The 24,346-nt window shown below is 42.3% G+C and overlaps 1 protein-coding gene and 1 non-coding gene across 2 annotated transcripts in view; one reads left to right on the top strand and one right to left on the bottom strand.

The window, feature by feature from the left end:
• Positions 1-24,346, top strand: part of PIK3AP1 (phosphoinositide-3-kinase adaptor protein 1) — a 110,657-nt gene that overhangs the window by 77,098 nt on the left and 9,213 nt on the right. The window contains 5 exon segments of the mRNA XM_049764384.1: positions 9,578-9,679; positions 13,447-13,641; positions 14,854-14,922; positions 16,132-16,337; positions 19,621-19,693. Of these exon segments, the coding sequence (XP_049620341.1) occupies positions 9,578-9,679; positions 13,447-13,641; positions 14,854-14,922; positions 16,132-16,337; positions 19,621-19,693 (645 nt within the window).
• Positions 7,628-7,734, bottom strand: LOC125995273 (U6 spliceosomal RNA). Its single transcript, XR_007490822.1, has one exon. It is a non-coding gene; the product is annotated as a U6 spliceosomal RNA (small nuclear RNA).

The raw sequence follows: 24,346 nt of genomic DNA, 5'->3' as shown, positions 1-24,346 counted from the left end.
GATATAAAACTAGGACATTTTTGGAGCAATAGCACAGCAGTAGGGTATTTGCCTTGCACGTGTTCAACCACAGACGGACCCTGGTTCAATTCCCAGCATCCCATATGGTCCCCTGAGCCTGCCAGGAGTGATTTCCATGTGCAGAGCCAGGAGTAACCCCTGAGTATCGCCAGTGTGACCCAAAAACTTCCCCCCCAAATTAGGACATTTTTATGGACACCATTGATCAAAGTATAAGGGTATGAATCAGGGTTCAGGTTCTCATCAAAGGTTGACTGTGCTCCATGTTGTTCAGAACTTCTTTTTTGCCATACAATGTACTTGTTTAAGATATATCCCTTTGACTTGCTTTTAAGGTATTAGAGCTTTCTAAAAGTCTTATCGTATCTGACATTTGTTCTGATATTTGATTTTATAAGAGCAACATTAGGACAAGTCTTCCACTGTAGCTAAATAATGTAGTTGTAGGTGGAATATCTTATGGACTTCTTTGAAGATTTGTTCTCACTTTTTGTTTGTTTTGTTTTGTCTTGGGGCCACAAACAGTGAGGCACTGGCTATATGGGATGCCAGAGATCAAACCCAGGTCCACCACTTGCAGACCAGCACCCTACTCACTGTACCACATGCCAGGCCAGCACCCTACCACTGTACCTCTGTATTATGTGGAGGTCCATTGATGGACCCAGCTCCGTCATTCTAATTTTGATTTTTTTCTTACCTGGGGACCTGCCTGAGCTTTTTCTCACCTTCTTCCTGGGAGTGACTTTCCCAGAGACACAGGGTAAACTGTTCCTGAATTCTTGATATTACTTCACTCTCCATTGAGGAGAAAGGTCTTTGCACTTTCTCCCAAGACCAGCAATGTTTAGTGCTTTCGGTTTATTTTTAACCAAGGAGTGAAATGCTTAGAATTTTAAATACAAACCTTGAGCAATAGGAATACCAGGTTTTATTCTATGTGCCTTTACAAACTCTCCTTTGTCTGGAAACAGTACCTTCACTTCTAATATTTTCCATGTATTTTACTCAGTCCTGTGACTATGTGTCAGGATTAATATACACAGAGAGTTTTCCCATGTAGGGTTGGAGAAGATATGACCACTTCTGCATTGCAAACAATGAAGGAACTTCTCTCTCTTGTCATGAAAGTCATACCTGTCACTACTTAGAGGTAATATTATGTGCCAGGTTAGTTTGTTGGTATGAAGAGCCTGGGGAGCTGTGTAAATAAAGATTCTGAGGCCAGAAAGAATGTAAGAATTGGTGAATGATGCTTTATTTGAGTACAAAATATGGACATGGGAGCCAATACATGTATTAGTTCTTCTTGGTCCAGTTCAGAGATATTTGTGTATCTCTGTATCAATTTTTAAAATAATCACAATTTATAAATGAAAAGAAAATCATTTAGAAAACTATTTGACTGGCAGGACATATCTAGAGACTCATCAAATGCCAGTGTCTCCATCAGACTCAGACTGCTAAGCCCATATGTGAGTAGAGTGGGTTGCCTTAAAATGCCCCTCACACTGGGCCCTACTTCCCTTGCCAGCCTAGGAAGGGAGAAAAGTTACAACAGGTGGACTCTGCTGGTATCTGGTTCCATCTGTGGTAGGTAAAATTATGCCCTAAAACTATGCATTTGCTTGGTTACATGAAAACGGGGAACTAGAGTTGCCAATGGAATTAAGGTTACTAATCAACTGACTTTAAGAGGAGGGAAATATCCCTGATTGTCAGATTGGTGGCAGTAAAATCACACAGGTCCTTAAAGGTAGACAAGGACTCAGAGATGATATCATGAGAAAAGCTAAGTTCAACTAGCTTTTGGCCTGGCACTGCCTTTAATACTCAGGACAGACATCTGAGTTGTGTGCTGTTATTATTATTATTACCACTTTACAGATTATAAAGAGAAATTTAGAGGATTTAAATAACTTAATCCAAGATAACTGTGAGAAAGAGTTAATAAAACAGCTGTCATTTCCTTTTTTTTTCTGAGAGAATCTGACCTTTGCCTGACTTCCTAGCTCTGTTCCCCTGGTAACTCGATAAGAGCCAGATGTCACCAGGTTTCTAGGCAACATTGCCTTCTAACAAAATGACCCTCATTGGTGGGCAAATTGCTTCTAAATCCGGAAGAAGCTATGCATGAACTATAAATCTTTGGAAGGAGATTCATACTTTGTGCTTGTCTGAAGGCAATGGTTCTGGCCTGTCTTCGGGGGTTTCTGGAAGCTGCTCTGAGAAGTGCTCTTCTAAGGGACATGTATGTATAGATTAAGGCAACTCCCATGTGCCAATGGAAATCTGCTGTTCATGCATGGGAGTGGCAGGCACCAGGCTGCTCTGGGTGAAGATATCACTTGGACAGTCTTACTCCCTGTGTTGACGCTGTGTGGCCACAGTAGTCATCTTGTGATTCTGAGCATACAGCTGTATCTGAAAAGTTTGCATGTTATTGGACCTGTGGTTCTGGTGGAACTGCTTCCCAAAGTGAAAACAGATGCTTTGCTTACAGATCTCGGTGTCCAAGCCTCTTGCCCGCCTGTGTGACACCTTCAGAAAGGTTCCCAGAGACTTAGTAACTGGACTAGATGGCATTTCCACCAGCAGTGAATAAGAGTTCCTTTCTTCCCACATCCCCACCAGCACTTATTGTTTTTGTTCTTCATGATGTGTGCCAGTCTCTGTGGCATGAGATGGTACCTCCTTGTTGTTTTGATTTGCATCTCCCTGATGATTAGTGATGTGGAGCATTTTTTTATTTGTCTTTTGGCCATTTGTATTTTTTCTTTGAGAAATTGTTCATTTCTTCTCCCCATTTTTGATGGGGTTAGATGTTTTTTCTTGTTAAGTTCTGTCAGTACCTTGTATATCTTAAATATTAACCCCTTATCTGATGGATATTGGGTAAATAGAATGGTTTCTTTCATTCTGTAGATGGCCTTTGTATTCTAGTCACTATTTCTGTTGAGGTGCAGAAGCTTATGAATTTAATATAGTTCCATCTGATTATCTCCATTTCCACATGTTTGGAGAGTGCTGTTTCCTCCTTGAAGATGCCTTTAGTTTCAATGTCATGGAGTCTTTTCACCTAGGTGTTCTTCTATAGATCTTATGGCTCCCTGTCTGATATCAAGGTCTTTAATCCATTTGAATTTGACCTCTGCATGGTGTTAGATGGAGGACCGATTTCACTTTTCTTTTGCATGTGGCTGACCAGTTGTCCCAACACACTTGTTGAAGAGGTTTTCCTTGCTCCATTTTGCATTTCTTGCCCCTTTATGAAAGATTAATTGATTGTATGTTTGGGGAACATTCTCTGAATACTCACATAATGAGTGGTGGGCAGTCCCACCACCAGTGTTGTCCTCCCTCCAACCCTGTTCCCAGCATGCATCCCACATCTCCCTCCTTTACCCCCATAATGCTAGTGCAACTGTTCCCCACTTGTACAACTTGTAGATTGGGTTTCTATTCTATTGTCTTTGACTTTGGATCATTTTTTATTTCCACCAAATGAACTTTCGACTGTCTGGTCTTGGTACCATCCATTCCCCCTTAAATTATGAGGCTGATCAAGGTGATTCCAGTAATGTGGTTCTATTGGAAATATAAGAAAAGATAGGAGAGGGCCCGGAGAGATAGCACAGCGGTGTTTGCCTTGCAAGCAGCCGATCCAGGACCTAAGGTGGTTGGTTCGAATCCCGGTGTCCCATATGGTCCCCCGTGCCTGCCAGGAGCTATTTCTGAGCAGACAGCCAGGAGTAACCCCTGAGCACCTCCAGGTGTGGCCCAAAAACCAAAAAATAAAAAATAAATAAAAAAGATAGGAGAGAGGAAAAGAAAGGAAAAAGAAAAGAAAAGGGCAAACGAAAAAAAAAAACTAGGAGGAGTCCGTCTAGGTGTTATAAATATCTATTTAGAAGAAGAAAGGGAAAAAAGAAGAAAAAGGTAACAAAACAAAACAAAAACAAGAAACAATAAGGGAGTAACAACAAAAGTGAGATAGGTACTTTTGTTAGCCACTCAACCCTCCCCCTTCCAGTGTGGACTGAGCTGGTCAATGAAGACAGGTGAGTTTGGTGGGCTCTTGGACCACAAGGCTGGAAGCCCTTCATGCTTTTCTCCCTTGAGTCTGGCTTTGTTTATTAATTCTCACGGCTGCTCTGCTTCAGAACTGTTTTCCCAGGGTTGGATTACTGCGAATGAGCCTTACATTACTCAATGGTTTCATAATTGGATCTTACTTATTTGACACAGTGAAAATGAGTTTGTTTGGCAAAATAATAACCTGCCATTTCTCCTGGCTATTCTAGTTACACTCAGGAGGATGAACTTATAGAATAGGGCTTATCTCTCGCCCTCCCACTTGGTTGTGTACCTATTACAAAAAATACTAGCAATGTTCCTTGAAGGGTAAAAAAGTACTGCTCTACTGAAATGCATTTGGAATCATAAAGAAACTACTTTTTAGAGTTATTTCAACATAAATCAGAATTCAAAATTTTTAAGCCATTATTTAATATCTATCTGGTATATAAGAAAGCTTGTTCACTATTAAACTCTGTAATCCCTAATTACTTAAACAGAAAAATAGCATAGAAATTGTGCAGCCTAATTTTTTAATCAGGAAGAGCAGCAAAAAATAAGAAATTAAAAATAAGAAATTAAAATTTTAATTAAAATTAAAATATTAAATTAAAATAAAAAGATAATATATATGCATTACCTTTTCTGCCTGAAGGTCAAGGTTAAGGCAAGTTGTTATGCTTTATGTATTGACATTTTAGAAAAGTACTCAGAGTTACTTTGTAGAATACCCCTTGGTTTGGATTTGCAGAGGGTTTACTAGAAGTTTGCTATAAGTGGACTGGAATTATCATCTTCAGGTAAGAATACCTAGGAAGTGCCAGATAGTACAGTGGGCAGGGTGATTGCCTTGTACAAAGTTAGACTGAGCTTGGTCTCCAGCATCCCATTAGGTCCCCTGAATTGTATGAAGAGTAAGCCCCAACCACAGTAAACCCCAGAGCCAAAAAAAAAATCAAATGCCAAAAACAGACAAAAATAAATATACAGGGGCCGGTGAGGTGGCTCTATAGGTAAGGTGTCTGCTTTGCAAGCGCTAGCCAAGGAAGGACTGCGGTTCGATCCCCCAGCGTCCCATATGGTCCCTCCAAGCCAGGGGCAATTTCTGAGCACTTAGCCAGGAGTAACCCCTAAGCATCAAATGGGTGTGGCCCCCCCCAAATAAATAAATACACAAATGACAAAGAAATGATGCATCTTCTTCATTGCCCTATCAAGAGATCATAGATTTTCTGTCTTATTGCTAAGTCTAATTCTAATTCTATTTTTATCTTCATTCTTTGTTGATCAAAAATAATGTCATAGGGGCCAGAGTGATAGCACAGCGAGTATGACATTTGCCTTGCATGCAGATGACTTAGATTTGTTCCCTGGTATCCCTTATGTTCCCCAGTACAGATAGGAATGACCCTGAGTGTAGAGCCAGGGGTAACCCCTAGCACCTCCACCTATGGCCCCAAAACAAAACAAATAAAAAATTATGTCATAGTAGCCCAGGCATAATAAGGCTAGCTTATTATGTTAATTTTCCTAGTTCAACTCAGACTGCTTTGCTGCTACCATTTTCTTTCATGCTTGTTTTTTCTACTGTCTTTTGAAGCTCCTTTGATTTTACACCTGCCTTTTGGGTATGGCAGTCAATTACCTCAAAGTGAACTTTGTGAAACCAGCTCAGTCCCATACCACTCTACTAGTATCTTGGAGATGCTGGACAGGCCAGTGAGAGTTTCTGATCTCAGAGTTGTGTGAGTCATGATCAAGTATAGACAAATGGAAGATGGAGAGCTCAAGAGGGGAAGGTTCAGAAAGGTTAGTGCAGAGTCATGGTCAGATGAAGGAGGCTGCTTCTCAGGGGTAGGCACTTTCCTATTGACTGCATATCTGTGCCCAGCTTTCTTACTCTTCAGAGCGAATGTTCTTTAAACCACAAATTAAAATATAAATCTCAAAGAGAATTTTTATAGCTTTATTTCTTTTGTGGTGCCAGGAATTGAACCCCGGGCCCTTATTTAAAAGGCAAAGTGCTTTTACACTAAGCTGCTTCCCTGGCCCTGAAGCTCAGTGAATTAAGTATGAATTCTTATGAGAAATTTCTCTTTCAAAGTAAAACACCTCTCTCAGTTTCTTCTTGATGGAGTTCAGAGCTGACTAGAGAAGATCATTAATTTTCCACCTGAAATCATGGTTTCAAAATCAATATATTCTATCTAGTGTATTCCCTTTGCCAAGAAACCAGAGAAAGAAAAAATGTTGTTTCTGCCTCCTCTTTTCCTCACTTTTTAAAAGATAACTCAATTTCTTGCAATTTTTACAGTGTTTTTTCTCACATATGGACAAACACAAAAATAGAATTTTTCCCTCTTTGAATGCAAACACTAACACATAATTTTTCTAAATTGTTGTGTATCTTTGGAAGAAATTATATCCCAAGCAGTGCTCAGGAAATAGGGGATAGAAAAGACTCTCCTGGAGATACTCAGCCACCAGACAAGCAGTTTGATTCCTGGGCCCATCTGTGCTCAAGGGACTCCAGTACCACACCTGGAGGTTGTTGAGGTTCATATTGTGCCTGGGATTGAATTTAGAGCCTTACACATAGAAACCATGTTCCCTGACCTCTGACCTCTCTCCCAAATCCTAAAATGTATTTCTTGGTGATTCTAACACATCAAGAATATTTATTTCTTTTTCTTCTTGGAGTCTCAAATCTTCTTTTATTGATTAAATACTATAACTTGAGCATTTGTCTTTTTGAATCCCCTCCAAATGCAATATCCTTGACTCCCCCCGACCCCCGAGAAAAGCATGACCACCCACAGCCAGTTGCCCATGCTTAATACATATTTGTGAGTCAGGAAAACCTGTGCTATTGTGGTTGAAAAACTTAGTCTAAACAACATCATACCTGTAAATTGCTTTACACAACTTCATTACTTTTTAAGTATATGTAAAAGTTCATTTCATCAAAATATTATCAAAGTTTTAATAAAAGGTTCAAATGTAGGGGCCGGAGAGGTGGTGCTACAGGTAAGGTGTCTGCCTTGCAAGCACTAATGTAGGATGGATCTCGGTTCGATCCCCCAGCGTCCCATATGGTCTCCCCAAGCCAGGAGTGATTTCTGAGCGCATAGCCAGGAGTAACTCCTGAGCGTCAAATGGTGTGGCCCGTTTTGTGCTGTATGGGCCAGTGTAGCAATAATTTTTCACAGTTCAATTTATATCTCATTTGGAGTCATGTTTTTTAATAGTCTAAAATTATTTTTACTTTGGAATCTAATTTTTTTTTTTTTTTTTTTTTGGTTTTTGGGCCACACCCGGCGGTGCTCAGGGGTGACTCCTGGCTGTCTGCTCAGAAATAGCTCCTGGCAGGCACGGGGGACCATATGGGACACCAGGATTCGAACCAACCACCTTTGGTCCTGGATCGGCTGCTTGCAAGGCAAACACCGCTGTGCTATCTCTCCGGGCCCTGGAATCTAATTTTAAACAATTGATCATAATTACTGGGTCTTTAAGAAACTTTTTTTTTTTAAATATGGAACGCTTCATGAATTTGCATGTCATCCTTGCGCAGGGGCCATGCTAATCTTCTCTGTATCGTTCCAATTTTAGTATATGTGCTGCCGAAGCGAGCACTTTAAGAAACTATTAATATGATTTTGATACAGATCAAAATCATACAAGCCACTGTGAATAATTGGGAAGCCAAAGAAAAGTAGAAAATAAAATTTTCATAATCTGTATTATTTTAGAAATAGCCACTGTGTACATTTTCATTTTATTTAACTCCAGAAATTTTTGTTTATTAGTTTAAAATTGAGTAATGCATCAGGACCAAACTAGGGTACAGCAGGTAGGGCATTTGCCTTGCACACAGCCAACTAGTGGCTCAATCCCTGGCATCCTATATGGTCCCCAAACATCTCCAAGAGTAATTTCTGATTGCAGTGCCAGGAGTAACTCCAGAGCATTGTCAGGTGTGACTCAAAACAAAAGTTAATTACCCTTAAAATTACTTTTTAGGGACTGAAGTGACAGTATCTAAGTAGGATGGGTTCAATTTCCAGTACCCCAAATAGTTTAAGTCCCTTCAAGGGTGATTCTTTTTTGTTGTTTTTGAGCCACACCCAGTGATGCTTAGGGGCTACTCCTGGTTCTACACTCAGAAATTACCTGTGACAGGCTCAGGGTACCATATGAGATATCTGGGATTAAACTCTGGTTGGCTGCATGGGAAGCAAACACCGTAACCATCCTAATAGCTTCAGCCCCAGGGTTGATTCTTGAGCACAGAGACAAGTAGTAAACCCTGAGCACAGTTGAGTATGGCCCAAAATATACAAACAAAACAAAAATAAAAATAAAATTACTTTATGACCATAGTCTCTTCAACAAATAATCTTGGAATGTAAATATTCAAAGATAAATAAATTGTAAAGATTTATACAAATGTACCGGGTTAAAGATCAGAATAATGAGGCAAAGATATAATTATGTTGCATGTTGATTAAATTCAAACCATTTTTTTACATCTAATATTCAACCTCAAATGACATGTTTTGCCTGAGCTAATAAGTGCCCAGTGATTGTGTGATACAACAGTGAATGCAATCTCTTGCTGGGAACACTCTCTTTAACACAAGCAGAAATGTCACTCCTAAAACACTTCAGAGTAGGGATATGATTGGGAACTGTTGATTACTCTTGTGTGAGTACATTCTGCTATGATAATTGAATAATTTTTACATAAAATTTTGATTTATGCTTAATAGTGAAGGGAATAGAGTCGATGTTTCCTCTCTATAAATAAAAAGTGCAGAGCAGCATAAAAATAGAGTTCTTTGTCCTGAGAAAGTGCTATGTTGACAGAAGTGGCTCCTACACATTCATTTTAATTGCTTGCTTCATTTGTCTTGTTGCTATTTGGTATTTGGGGGGAAAGAAGTAGACTAAACCCAGTAGTACTTAGGACTTACTCCTGGCTCTGTATTCAGAAGTTGCTTTTGGTGATGGTACCAGGGATTCAACTGTGTGCAAGACCTTAACCTGTGTACTATCTCTTGTGTGCATGTTTTATTGTTGAAGAAAACTACAATTTACCTGTTCTCTGCTATTCTTGCTTTCATTTTTGTGACTGTTATAAGTTAGTTATTCTCTGTTACATATTTAAAAACTGAGCCTATTCTTTAAAGTACAGATGAACTTATATAGATGAACTGTGATCTTTCAAATTCCATGGTCTGGGGAAGGGTTTGTGGCCTGTGAATGCTAAGCTTCTCTATTCCCCACTTACTGGGTATCATTATTGAGTAGATGATGGAGGTATGAGTAGATAAATGGATGCATAGATGGATAGACAGGTGGTTTTTGAATTATTAAATATTTTCATCTGGATCTCTTGATTCTTTAAGCTTTGTATATAAAGATCCTGCCTGAGTGAGAAAAAACAACACATACAATCTTAATCTTTTTCTTCCAGACGTCGAAATGATTCAGGCCTCTACATCAAACTCAATCCCCATCTCTGGAGATGGTTTCTCTCGGACCACAAAGGACTCTATAATCCGCAAGTTTTTAGAAGGTAAGTTGTAAATGTGAACAGAGAAGAAGAAAGAGGAGGAGAAAAACAAATATGGGACAATGCTTAGTTCCATACAAGAGTTGGTCCACTAAAGGAGGGGCTGTTGCACTCCTGGAATACAATGTGACTGTCATTGAAAGCCTCTCTTTCCATGAGCTCTGCCATCTACCTCTTACCATTGGTCATAAGTTTTCTCCACTGTTTGGATAAAAATAGTTGCTTCTATTTGACTTAAAGAACAGGAGTGCCTGCTTTGTATGTGGAAGACCTCAGCTTAGTCCCCAGCACTAAATGGTCCAAGAACTGTGAACCTGGCACTGAGTTCCAACCAACAATACTGAGAGTTCACCCCCCCTCCAAAAGAAAGTTGCCTCCAACAAAACAATATTTTTAATTTATTTTAAATTTTTACAAGACCATTGTTAAAATACACATATTGGGGCTGAAGATACAGTAAAGGCTAAAAAGCACTTGCCTTACATGTGGCTGACTCTATTTTAAAATTCAGTACCATGTGTGGTTCCCTGAGAGTCACCGTAAGTTACCCCTGAGCACTGAGCCAGGAGAAGTCCCAGAACACTGATAGGTATGGTCCATATCCCAAAATAAAAAACCCATGTAACAGATGGCCAAAAATACATGAAAAAATGCTCTATATCATTAATAATTGGGGAGATGAAAATCAAAACAACAATGAGATATCATCTCATATCACAGAGAACAATCAGTGCTGGTGTAGATGAATGGAGAAGGACTCTCATTCACTGATGGTGGGAATGTCAACTGGTCCAGAATTTCGGAAAAACAATATGGACATTCTTAAAATAATTAAAAATTGAACTTCTATTTGACTCAGCAGTACCTCCTGGGCAATACCTCAGGGGCCCAAAAACACAATGCAAAAAAAGCTTGTGCACTCCTATGTTCATTGTATTATGGTAATACTACCCAAAGATAGTAGTAGCAAGGGCAAGGGAATTGATCTATGGTAGGAAGATTGCCACACGGAGGAGGGAGTGCTGTTAGGGCAAAGAAGGGACCATGATGACAATGATAATTGGAAATGATTACTCTGCACAAGAACTGGGTGCTGAAAGAAGGTAAAATGATATGCAGGATACCTTTTAATAATATTGCAAACCACAGTGTCTAAAAGAAAAGAAGAAAAATATGTGCTACAGATGCAAACAGGGAGTAGGTGGGAGGGAAACTTGGAACACTGGTGCGCTGGTGAAGGTATGGGTGCTAAAACATTTTATGACTGAAATTCAATCATGAACAACTTTGTAACTACGTTTCATGGTGATTTTGTTTAAAAAATATTAACTAAATAGGGGCCGGAGAGATAGCATGGAGGTAGGGCATTTGCCTTGCATGCAGGAGGATGGTGGTTTGAATCCCAGTATCCCATATGGTCCCTCGAGCCTGTCAGGAGCGATTTCTGAGTGTAGAGCCAGGAGTAACCCCTGAGTGCTGCCAGGTGTGACCCAAAAACAAACAAAAACAAAACAAAAAGTCAAAAATTATTAACTAAATAAAGACCTGTCTAAAGTCCAGGGATATAGTTTAACAGTAAAGAATTAATTTTACATGTGTGATATCCTGTTTTGTTCTTCAGCACTGGAGGGAAACGCTTTCTTTTCTTTCTCTAATTTGAGGGAGGCCACAGTCAGCAGGGCTCATGGCTTACTCCTGTCTCTGTTTAGAGATTACTGCTGACAGTGTTCAGGGACCATGAGGGATGCTGAAGATTGAATGCATGCAAAGCAAAATACTTTATCCCCTGTACTATGTCTCTGGAAGCTAAATTTTTTGCACAAAGTTAGAATTAAATGGGCCAGAGAGATAGCACAGCGGTAGGGCATTTGTCTTGCACATAGCTGATCCAGGACTGATGGTGCTTTGAATCCTGGCATCCCATAAGGTTTCCGGACCTGCCAGGAGCAATTTCTGAGCACAGAGCCAGGAGTAACCTCTGAGTGTCATCAGGTGTGACCCAAAAAACAAAAACAAAAAAAAAAAAAAAAACAAAAAAAAAAGAATTTAAATGTCGACTGATACTACTAGGGAGAAAGACAGGTCATGGGACATCTCTGGTGCTAGGTACCACCTATGTGCTTACATTTCTTCCTATCATTTTGTCCTCAAGAACTCTTGAGAGTAAGTCTCAGAGGGGTGCAGAGAAGTTATAAATACCCTCACACAGAGTCAGGATATTGGCAGTGTCAAAGTCCTTTGCCCTGGCTCCTGCATAGTATATGGCAGGAGTGACCAGGAGGAAGCTATGAAATTCAGAGAGTAAGAGAGAAGCAAGCCCTGTGTAAAACCTTTCTGGTTGAAGGGAGCAAAGAGGAGACAGAAGTTGTAAAGAAATCTGGAAACTAAGAGTACAGACCCTGGAGATGGTTTTCCTGGACATCATATTGTTGTTAAGAGACTTAGGGCAAGCTATTTATTTAAAGCCCCAGTTTCTTCAGGAGAACAAGGATTATAAAAGTTGGTCATTACTCTTCAACAATCAGAGATAGGGAAAGTAGAGGGAGTGGTGCTTGCATGAAGCCAACCCAGGTTTGATCTTCAGCATCCTATATCTATCAGGAGTGATTTCTGAGTGCAGAGCCTGAGCACAACCAGTTGTGAGCTAAAAGCAAATAGACAACACCAAAAAAAAAAATTCAGAGATGATGTGGGCAATATATGTGGAAGCATGCAAGGTGCACAGGAAGTTCAGGGAAGGATTTGCTGCAGTTATTAGGATGCTGAGGATGATGAATCTTAAGGTGTGAAGTCATTGTGAAGTCACAGAGTCACCATCACCTCACTGCTCCAGGGATGACTACTTGAATCCTGGCATCAATCTGAGGAGAAAGCTTGCTGCTCACTTTTGCTGCCTCAGTAAAATAAAAACGGAATCAGTGTTGCCTCAGTTCTATGTATTTCTTTTCTTTTTTCTTTTTGCACAGTATTTTTTCTTTATTTCTTTTTTATTTATTTTTTAAATATATATTTGTATTTAAGTAACATGATCATAGTTGAGTAACAATCACAAACAGAACACCCCCCTTCACCAGTGTAACATTCCCTCCTTCTCCCTTCCCATCCCCTGCCTGTATTCGAGACAGGCATTCTACTACAGTTATTTGTTTTTAAGTTCAGTAAATTGAATTTTTTTTCATTAAAGGATAAGAGTAAAAAAATATAGTAAAGGTGTGATAGTGGCAATCGCTGTTGTTTGCACAGGCCCAGAAAAATATGGGGAAAACGGAAAAAATGTCCTTGGCCTGATTACAAGAAGGCCTCACCCCAGAAGTTTATTGGCATAAGACCGACTCTGGGTTCCAGGCAGACTCTGTCCAGTCCGAGTCATTCTCCGTGATCCTGGTGAAACTTTTTCACACTTTAGCTGTTGTTAGTATCAGGTTCTTATATTTAAAGATTCTGGATTCTATGCATTTCTTTCATCGAAGTCAGGCTGATGTGGAGCATCCTCTGTTTCAGCACACCATTAGATGCGGAGTGATCTGCCCTGCAAGCAGGCTGTTGCTGAGTCCTCTGGGTGTTGACAGCACTCTTTGGAGTAAGTCAATGCCAGAGCAGTGGTAGTTCTTTGTATTTCTAATAAGATGACATAAGTTGTTATATACATTACCCTCTGCCAAAGGGCAGTGCAGGACAAATAAGGTCCTTCTCTTTGTTCTTAAGACTGAACATCCTTCAGTTGTCTCTATTCTTGCTATCAGTCACCTTCCATTTCTTTGTGCATCTAGGCAGCAGTGTGGGAGTGACCAGTCTGGAGAGGGAGTCACATCGTCTGTGCCAGGACAAAAAGGCTTATCACCCTATGGAAGAGATGACCTCTCCTGTGGACCTGACTGGCAGGCCTCCCATCCCTGTACCCAGGCCCGAGGCAGGTGCTCTGGGTGCTCCCCAGCACCAGGACAATGAGCCATATATTTCCAAAGGCAAGTATGGCAGGAGTGAGCCCTGCTGGGACTTTAGAGTTTCTCAGCAGAAAATACATGGATCTTCTAGATTCTGACCCACTGCTAGAGTCTCTCCCCTTCTGAACAGTTGTTATCTAACCCAAAGCGAGTTCAGAGCAGATTCTGGAGCAAGATGGAGACAGTGGTCTACTCCATGGGCAGTGATAGAGATAGGTGAGCTAGATTTCCCTCTGCTGCAAAAAAAGTAAGAACCTTGGCAAATTTCTAATTCCTAAAATAATAATAGTAATAATAATAATCATAATAATAATAATAATTCCTCTTTTTTTTTTCTTTTTTTTTCTTTGCCATCTAGAAATGTTTATTTTGCAGTTAGTTGGTGAATGATACATAAAGTTCATCTAAACAGAATCTTCAATTCTCAGGACTTCTATAGGGCTACAGTCATAGAGATCATTCTAATGAAGTTCAGTTTCCTCGTTTTTCTCTCTTTTTTCTTAATGTTAGCACAATTCTTAGTCTTTTTTTGATTTTGAGTTATTAGAATAGATCATATTGGTTCAATGTGTAATCCATGATTATCAGTTTTTAGGGGGTTTACAAACAGTGCTCAGGGGCGCAGGGAATACTCACCAGAATATTCAGCCAATTTGGCTAGGTTCAATACTGGATTCTAAGATGCAGAGCTATTTGGATTTTGCAGGGCTGACCCTGCCAGGGTTACACACCTAGTGATACTTGAGGGAACCGTGTGGTGCAAGAAATCAAACCAGGTCCTGAGCACACAACACATGTCCCCTGGACCTCTGGGCTACTCCCTGGCCTTTATGATTATTAAATCTCCATAGATAGTTAAAAATAGTTTTTGGATGAGGCCAGAGCATTGGTGCAAGCGGTAGGGTATTTGCCTTACACTAGCTAACCTAGGACAAACTGTGGTTTGATCCCCTGGTGTCCCAATAGTCCTCCAAGCCGGAAGCGATTTCTGAGCGCATAGTCAGGAGTAACCTCTGAACATCACTGGGTGTGGCCCAAAATACCCCCCCCCCAAATAGTTCTGGAAGTGCCATATCCAGTGATGCTCATGACTTACTCTTGTCTTGTAATAAGGAGAGTATAAAGCAAATGTCCTGCCTGCTGCACTAGTGTTCTGGCCCCTAAAATATTTTTAGTGTTTAAAATATTGTCTCCTTAAAAAAGCATTTACCTAGAATTACTTTTATTTCATAGTTTTTGCAGAAAAGGCAAATCAAGAACGGCCTGGGAATTTCTATGTTTCTTCAGAGAGCTTCAGGAAAGGTAATTCAGATGTCCTCTGCTCCTATGTGCTCACACCCTGATCCTCCATAGGGCAGACACTCAGGCCCTTTGTGCAACTGACTCCTGAGAGTCACACACCTTAGCATGGTAAAGCAGAGCTGACCAGATTATGTTCTGATGCTAAAGGGAGTGAAAATTGAGATGCCCTAAAACATTGTACACTCTGAATCACTGTCCAATCCAGAATCGTTTGTATACTGGAAAATGCACAGCACACAAAAGTACAACCTACACATTGACATGTGCTGACAGGAAGTAAGTAGATGACCCCACAGTGGACTTTACCAGTGACACATTTCTTCCGTGCTGTGTTTTTATCCAACTACTGAAGCCAAACTAGCTTCTGATTCTACTTTTATTTATTTGAGTCTTTTTGTTTGGTTTGGTTTGGTTTGGTTTTTGGGTCACACCCGACAGCACTCAGTGGTTATTCCTGACTCTATGCTTAGAAATCACTCCTGGCGGGGCCGAAGAGAGAGCATGGAGGTAAGGCATTTGCCTTTCGTGCAGGAGGTCATTGGTTCGAATCCCTGTGTCCCATATGGTCCCCTGTGCCTGCCAGGAGCGATTTCTGAGCCTGGAGCCAGAAATAACCCCTGAGCACTGCCAGGTGTGACCCCAAAACCACAAAAAAGAAAGAAAGAAAGAAATCACTCCTGGCAGGCTCAGGGAACCAAATGGGATGCCAGGATTCAAACCACCATCCTTCTGCATGCAAGGCAAACACCCTACATCCATGCTATCTCTCCGGCCCCTTATTTGAGTCTTTTTAAATATAACTTGATGACTAACATGGTTGCTAACATTATATACATACAATAATTGGTACAATCAGTAATGATACCATTTAAGTTCCATATAGACACTTACCAATTATTTCTCTGATCCCTTTCCTGCTTATGAAACATGGTCAGACTCGCTCAATAGTTCTTGTTGTATTTTTATGATTCATGACCTATTCTCTGCCCACTTCCTGCAATGACTTACTCAGAGTTCCCGCCTCTAATTTTCCCTCTTTGTGCTTCCTTCTCTCTGGATCCCATGCCATATTGCCTCCTTCATGTTCCGTGTGCAATTATTCTTTGGGACTTATCCTCTTGAGTCTCTGACCAGGCTCACTGAGCGCTGTCATTGGGTCAGCTCTCTGGAGTAGGGGAGCTGTCCATCTGAGTTTGCTGTTCTTTGCAGAGCCTCCTGTCAGACCATGCAGAGACAGGCCTCAGTCAAGTGTATACGATCCTTTTGCTGGAATGAAGACACCAGGCCAGCGACAGCTAATTACCTTGCAGGAGCAAGTGAAGCTGGGTATCGTAAATGTGGATGAGGCTGTGCTCCACTTCAAAGAGTGGCAGCTCAACCAGAAGAGGCGTTCAGAGTCCTTTCGCTACCAGCAGGTAACTCACTCTGGATAGGCTATTTCATGCCTGCTTCTTCATCTGACAGAGATGAAGGGAGTGGCTCAGCCTCAACTATGCACCTAGAATTGGGCCTGGCAGCATTTGAGTGAATATGAGTCAGTGTGTGTGTGTGTGTGTGTGTGTGTGTGTGTGTGTCTCAGTCACCTGTAATCTTTAGTGTGTGTGTGTGTGTGTGTCTCAGTCACCTGTAATCTTTAGTGTGTGTGCGTGTGTCTCAGTCACCTGTAATCTTTATTAGCCATACAGATCCCTGGTTGATAGCTGGAAAGTGTTTCTGGTTGTCCTTACATTAGATATTAGGAACAAAGACTCACCCTAAACCCCAGTTCTGTGGCTCCTGCTCCACACTGCAAATTGCTACATATATTTGCTTTCCAGCTTTTATTTTTTTTCAGAGACTTTCTCTCTACTGGAGCCAACACTTCCACCCAACTATCACCATTAGAATAGAGACAAAACCTGAATTTCTCCCAAGTAGTTATTAGGCAGCCCAAGCAAGTTCAGAGCTAACACCACCCAAGTTAAAACACACTCACATGATAAACCCTGTATTCCTATGGTGTGTCTGAAAATGTAATGACAAGTATCCGGGAAGGGTCACCCCACCTTTCCCCAGCTTACCACTCAGAGAGAACTGGGGTGTCAGAAAATCTCGCTATTTATAGGAGAATCTATAACTCCATGTGTGCCTCCATGTGTCATGTAAAACAGTCACAATAACTCTAAGCTGGCAGTAAAAGGCACATCCTGATTCCAGTTCCTTCCAATTAAATGAGGGAGTAAAGAGACCTGTCAATGCTGCAAGTCATACTAGAGCAGTTTCACTTTCTCACCCTCTTTCCATAGTGCCCCCCCCATGTGCTAGACCTCTGTTCTCAGAGGCTTGATGTGCCCAGCCACTGTGGCTAAGGGGAGCCAAGTCTTCCCAGGGTGGAGCAGACACAGAGGAGGGAAGTGCTCACACATCTGTGCCTCTGACAGCGCTGTGCTCAGCCTTGCCTATACTCACCTCCTCCCTCCTCCCAGTACACTTGCAAATTGCCTGCTCACTCTCCTTCTGCAGAAAATTGAGGCCTTCCATGAGCCCTTTCTTATCAGGAGTCTGTGCTCCTTCCATGCCTGTGGCTGTCCTCCAGGTGTTCCCTAAAGCAGGACCACCCACTGCCAGCCTGCCTCCCTCCCCCCCCCCTCGGAGCTGAAGCCATGGGTGCAGAGGGAGGTATAGGTACACGGCATTACCAAGAGTCACGGGAAATATCTGCAATCCTGCTTGGAATAGCTGATTCTGGCCAAACAAGTTTATTTCCTTCCTCTCTGCCAAGTTGCATGTCCACGTTGTACCATGATTAGGAGTGCCCAGGGCTCCAGGACCAGCAGCCTTAATTACATCCTTATTCCACCACAGTAGATGGAATGATCTGGTGCCTCGAATATCAGAACTCTGAAGAGGGGGTTAGGTGGTGTCAGCCCTGTGTCCCTTAGATTGCCTATCATGTTATCTGTCTGGAAAGATGTATGTATACTTACTTATAAGGCACAAACTCTTGGGTATACCAGACACTCTGGGTTACTCTTTTTTTGTTTGTTTTGTTTTGTTTTGGGGCCACACCGGCAGTACTCAGGGGTTACTCCTGGCTCTATGGGAGTTTCAGGGGCCCTTTGGGATGCCAGGATTTGAACCACCATCCTTCTGCATGCAAGGCAAATGCACTACCACCATGCTATCTCTCCAGTCCTCTGGGTTCCTCTTATATATAGCACAGAATCCCAGCCCAGAGGAGCTAACGCTTCTCTGTTCTCTGGTAATTGCCTGATACTTTCTGGATATTACCCCTTCAGGGACTATTGGGGGGTGAAGACCACTATAGAATCACCCCAACACTCTCCCTAGATAGATGTCTCTACACCCATCCTCCTACTGTTCCTTCTCTGTGCAGGTGACTGAAATCTCTGGGTCTATTTTGACATGGTGCCCATTTTGGTACCCTATACCTGCAGTCATCCAACATAAACAGCCTCCTGCCATCAATCTGCTCCCATTTCCTGACTTCCTATTTTTTGCTCCTGCAGGTTCCAAGGTCTCAGCTCCAGAATGTCTCTTGGTTCTTCTTCCTAAGACCCTCAGGTCCAGCCAATTCATGCTTCTTGAGGTTTCTTCCTTTCCCTGCACCCTATATCCCTTCTCAGTGCTAGCTTCCTTTCCCACCTCACCTGGCCATGTCCAGAAAGGGTCTCCTTGCTTTTAGCTCCTCCCCACTTACTTCTTCCAGTCCATGTGGCCTGCTGTGTTCCCTGTGCCTCTACACTCCTGCTCCCCAACAACTATCAACTGTTCTAGCAACATGGTCTAGATATTAGTCCCTGGAGCATTTGGCTAGAAAGCTCAGATGATACATAACTTGTAAGTAAATGATTTTTGAGTAACTTGGAATAAAATTTGAGCCTTAGAAGTGTATTTAGTGTTTACAGAACACCTACCATCTGCCAGACCATGGAGTTTCAGAGAAAAATATGACCTGATCACTGGCCCTTCAGGTGCACATAGTATCTCTGAAGACACCACACACACTCACATATAGTATAGGTCAGCCTAATCCATTGTCAGATTGCAGAGACAGGCACTAAAACCTGGAGATCTGAAGGAAAATTTAGGGAGAAAGTGGGCCTGGACCATGCCTGGAGCAAGCCAGTCTCATGAGAGGAATCTGCATCCTTTATGGGGATGGTGTTGGAACCCTGTCTCAAAGCAGGAATGAGGAGGATGAAGGGAGTCTACACTCTGCTGACTGTGGGACAGATGAAAAGGGGTATAGGGATCGTCAGACTGCACTAGAGCAGGAAGCCTGGCATTAGGGGAGATACTTTGCTATAAACAAGGTACCATCTTCTCAGGCATAATGTGTCTCTGAGACTTTAGAATTGAGAGAGCTGATTGAAAATTCACTCCATTCTATTTCCACATTAGAGATTGGGGGGCACAATAGCCTTACTCAAGGGCTACTCCCACTCCATGCTCGGGGGGGGGGTCATATCTACCAGAGGGGTTAGGGATGGGGACCATGCAGTAATGGAGATCAAACCTGGAGCATTCATATACAAAACCTGCTCCAGCCCTTTGAGGCATCTCCCCTGCTTTGCATGTTGAAATCCTGCTGATAGCTATGTAACCAAGCTTGCAGACAGCATAAAATCAGAAAGACATGCAGATCACAGAGGTCTGGTGTGTTCTTGAAAAATAAACTTTACTTTTCCCCCTCAGGAAAATCTTAAGCGGCTAAGAGATAGTATCACCCGAAGACAAAAAGAGAAACAAAAGTCAGGAAAGCAGGCAGGTAAGTGGCTCTTGTGGGGGCTCTTTTGTGGGGGTTCTGTTGTGATTCGTGAATGTCACTTTCCCTTTCTTGTGGCCTGAGTGGGTAAGCTGCTTGTCCAACATCAGCAGCCATCTTAAGAGATCTGGTTCTTCATTGATGGGTAAAGCCCTCTGGAGCAATTATGCTGTACCTGGGATTTTGCCTTTAAAACAAGTCAGCAAACAGGTGACTAGACCAAACTCTGCATACCTCCAATCTCCTGCTGAAAGAGGAAATCATGTAGTTTCCTAGCACCTGGCTCTCCCCTTGACAAGAATTGTGGAAGACATGGTTGTTCATACAACATCTATTTCTGATTTAGGCTAATTGTGCTATGGATGCTACCCCCAAACTACTGCAGAAGCTCAGAATAAAGGTGTGTGGCATTTTCTCAGGTGCATTAGGCATTCCATAGCAGAGCCAGAACTACTAGTTCTTCCTGCTCGACTCAGTTGCTCTGCTCTTCTTGATATCCTTCCCTCCAGGCCACCTCCCTACATTGATCCTTTACTAGTAGTAAGTCATTGGCACTTGCCTGTGCTGCTGTATTTTCTCACTGTATTATCTCCAGTGCAGATAGCAACCTTAATTGGGGTGAACTCTGCCAGTAGTTTATGGGGGCTACTCCCAACTCAGTGCTCAGGGAACCATGCAGTGTGAGGGATCAAACCCAGGTCTCCCACCAATGAGTTCTGTCTGGGGTTCTCCAATGAGCTTTAAATCAGAAAAGCCAGGTGTTGATGGTACTATGGAAACAGCTCAAGTGATCCAGTGTGTGCCAAGTATAGGTGAGGCCCTGGGTCCCTGCTCAGTGAATTGAAAGCCATCACTGCTGGGGAGGGGCTGCCCATATTTGAAAAATCAGATAATACCACTCCCTTGCCCCAGTCTTTCCAGAGACTCTTGTTCCATAAGAAGTAAAGCACATTCTCCACTGTAACTGCAAGGCCCTATGTGATTTGACCAGCTCATTCCTACTTTTGCCCCAAACTCTGGGCTCTAAGTGCCATGGCCTTCTTTTTTACTTCTCTGGCATGACAAGAGCAGTACATCTCTGGGTCTTTGCCTTGAATTCCACTTTACTTTCCACACAATTTTGTAGACTGACTATTATGTATCTGTGTATTGCTCAGGCTCAAACCCAGAGTGTCACACTTGCAGGGCATGCACTGTGCCACATTCCCAATCTGTGTTCTTTTACTTCCCTTGAGTTTCATCCTCAGAGATGCCTTTTTTCATTCTCTTCAGAGTAAGCCCTTACTCTGAACTCTCTCCTTACCTCCTCTTTCTCATACAATGATGGAATTATCTTATGTTTTTATTTTTGTTTTGGTATGAATTTGGTTTTTGGGTTACATTTGGCAGTGCTTAAGGGTTACTCCTGGTTCTGAGCTCAGAAATCACTCCAGGTGGCGCTCAGGAACTATATGAATTGAGTCTGGGTTAGTCTATGAGCAAGGCAAGTGCCCTACCTTTTTTGCTATATCACTCTAGTCCTCTGTTTTAATAATTATGGTTCACACCCATTGACCCCCACTACTATAAACAGTCCCTGCTTCAGGCAGCACTCCATTGTTAGCTTTTAGTATAGTGCACTGATGAAGTTAAAAATCTTTGCTAAAATAAAGATTAATAAAAATTTAGTTACCCCATTTATTCTTTCCTTGAGCACTAGGTACTACCAAAACTGTAGCCCTTATTTATGTACATAGATACCTCTTGAGTAAGTCCTTTGTGTGGATCTGGTTTTCTCTGCTAGAATCCAGTCTAAGTAAACAGGAATAATTTTGACTGTGTGAAGAAGTATAAGAATAAGGATAAGTCAGCGAGGTCATCCTGAGACATCTTGGGTGTCTGGATTTTAAGTGCATGCTATTGCTGCTCAAGCTCCCACTTGTCTGCCTTCCTGGATAAAAGGAGGGAAGCAAAAAAAATTAGTTCTGTACTTGCAGAGTCAGCCCAAGGTTGGACAGTAAGGTTTAGGGTGGGAAAAGGGCTGAGGTGAGATTCTTTTTTAAAACCAGAGCACACAAACCAAAGGTAGAAGACTTGATTAAATGAGACATTTCAAACTTGTAAATACAGGTAGCATCAAGAAACCTGCAATTTGATGGTACATGCAGTGTTCAAAGGCCAGGGGGTCATGGTTAGAGTCAAGGGCACTAAGAACTAAAGCTCCTGAAGTTATCACTGGGCCTGCACCACCCACCAGGCACCACATGGAGCCACAGAAGCTATGGAAGCCCAATAGATATGCATGCCAAGGAAGGGAGAGACAAAACCCTCGATCTGGAGGCCAGCAGATGGAACTCAACTTCCTGCTTGCAGCTCATCCTTAACTAGCTGCTGTCAGAGGCAAATTACTTCCCAGCTGGAAACCTCAATCCTAAGCAAAATGGCACAAAGTGGTCATCTCATTAGGGTTGCTCAGGAGCAAGTGAGTTAAGGTCTGACAGGACCTTGTGCTGCTCCATATGTGCCCATGCTGTGAGAGCTGTCAATCACTATCACCACTGTTCCAGAGGAACCCGCTGAGCCACACGGTACCCCAGCCAGGCTCTGTTCCTAGAATCTCTAGGTTTTAGAAGCAGTATGCAGTTCACTGCAGGCAGAGCTGAGGGGATAACTCAAAGGCTGAAGCACATATTGGATGTGTAGAGCCCTGGTTTCCATCATAGCACTGTGTGGGCCCTAAGCACTGTAGTATATGGACTTACATTCTCAAAAGAAAAAAAAAATACCATGGGCTAGCACAGCAGGTAGGGCATTTGCCTTGCAAGCATTCAACCTGGGTTCAATTCCCTGCATCTCATATCCCTGAGCCTGTCAAGAGTAATTCCTGAGTGCAGAGCCAGGACTAACCTCTGAATATGTCTGGGTGTAGCCTAAAAAATAACAATAAATAAAAAAAATCACCTAGGACTAATCAGTCTCCTAGAGAGTGATGTCCCCCTGCGGTTGCAATTTATACAGGAGCATTTACGCTAGAATTTCCCAAAGGATTCTCTTTTGGTCTGAACTCCTCAGTCAGCAGACAAGTCAACCTGAAATTGCAGGGCTGTAGAGGAGCTGTCCTTTTATCATGAGGGGCTCTTATGAATATCTCTTTACATATATCTGTATATATACATATGTATATATACACATATGTATATATACATATACATATATACATACATACTATTGAACCTATGGGTACAATTCTGTGGTTTAAGTACTTCACAGTATCACACAACCATAAACCCTCTTTCTTTCTAGAACATTTTTTCCCCGAACAAGGATTTGAGAGCAGGTAGCTGAGGTGAGAGACAAGCTCCCCAAATAGGGTGAGGGTGGGAAAGAGAAAAAGGAAAGGGTGGCCAACCCCACTCCCTAACTGTTGCAGAGATGAGGCCTTCATCTTCTGGAGACACTGGGAGTTTAAGGAGAACACTCTGGAAGAATTTCCCCTCCTGAGGTAAAAAAACTAGGCTGCTTCTCCACCTGTTTACACTAATCTTTGATTGAAGCCTCCTGCTTCCAGAAATAGCCCAGGTAGTGGGCATTTGAGCTCAACTGCATTGGTGAGGCCTGGTGAGGCATAGCATCTGCAAAGAGATGGCAACGTTTATGGTGGGGTCAGTTTGGCCTAGTCATTAATTCCCTGAGACTGGATTATGTATTTAAAGACCTAAATTACACTTGCTACTCTCAAACTGAGGTGTTCTGGCACTGCTTTCTATATGCTTGTAAGCTGAGTGGGGTAAAAGAGAAAAACCAGATAGTGTATTGGGGATTGGGACAAGCTTGGGGTGACTTGCCCTGCTTTAGCTGTGGCAATTTCTTTTACAAAAAGTTTTTAATTTTTGCATTGAGCTTCTATTTTTGTTAGAGGAAAGAATTCTGCTTCCCCCAAACAAGACCATTTGGAAATAGTCCGCTCTAGATCACAGTGACACGCAGGGAAATGAGGGTCGGTGAGAGGCAGCCTTGCTGGCAGGGACAGAGCCCATGCACGCACAAGGATGACCTCTATTATAGCATAACCTCATTTGCATTAAAAAAGAAAATCAATGGTGAGGTTTCCTTAATTTGAATTAGAATGCCTAGCTAGAGTAATTTTAAAACTAAGATTTCTTTTTCTTTTCAATTAATTGGAGGGACTTCCAGGGGGTTCTCAGAAGGCCCGGGAGCCCCAACCTGTGATTTCCAGCCACTTGGGCTGGTGGTTCAATGCACATAGGCCTGACAATACCAGGCTTCTTGGGCCCTGAGGTGCTGAGAATTATGTGGGTATACTGACGTGCTTAGGAACCTCCATGCTGCACCAGCAAAGCACTGGGACCGTGTGCTATCAGGGATTGGATCCAGGTCAGGGGCATGCATTACAAGAATGTATCACAACCACTATTTTTCAGCCTCTGTAAGATTCTTTGGGGGGGGGGGGGCGTTGGGCCACACCTGATGGTGCTCAGGGGTTACTCCTGGCTTTGCACTCAGAAATCGCTCCTGGCAGGCTCAGGGGATCATATTGGATACTAAGGACCAAACCCGGTCTTGCCATGAGCAAGGCAAACGCCATACTGCTGTGCTATCACTCCGGCCCCCCTGTAAGATTCTTAATCCACATGCTACTGCTCTATCTCAGCCAAA

Source organism: Suncus etruscus, chromosome 17 (assembly GCF_024139225.1).
Source record: "Suncus etruscus isolate mSunEtr1 chromosome 17, mSunEtr1.pri.cur, whole genome shotgun sequence".
Lineage (NCBI taxonomy): Eukaryota > Metazoa > Chordata > Mammalia > Eulipotyphla > Soricidae > Suncus > Suncus etruscus.
The sequence above is the reverse complement of the archived record's forward strand: the minus strand, read 5'-3'. Positions and strand labels throughout refer to the sequence as shown.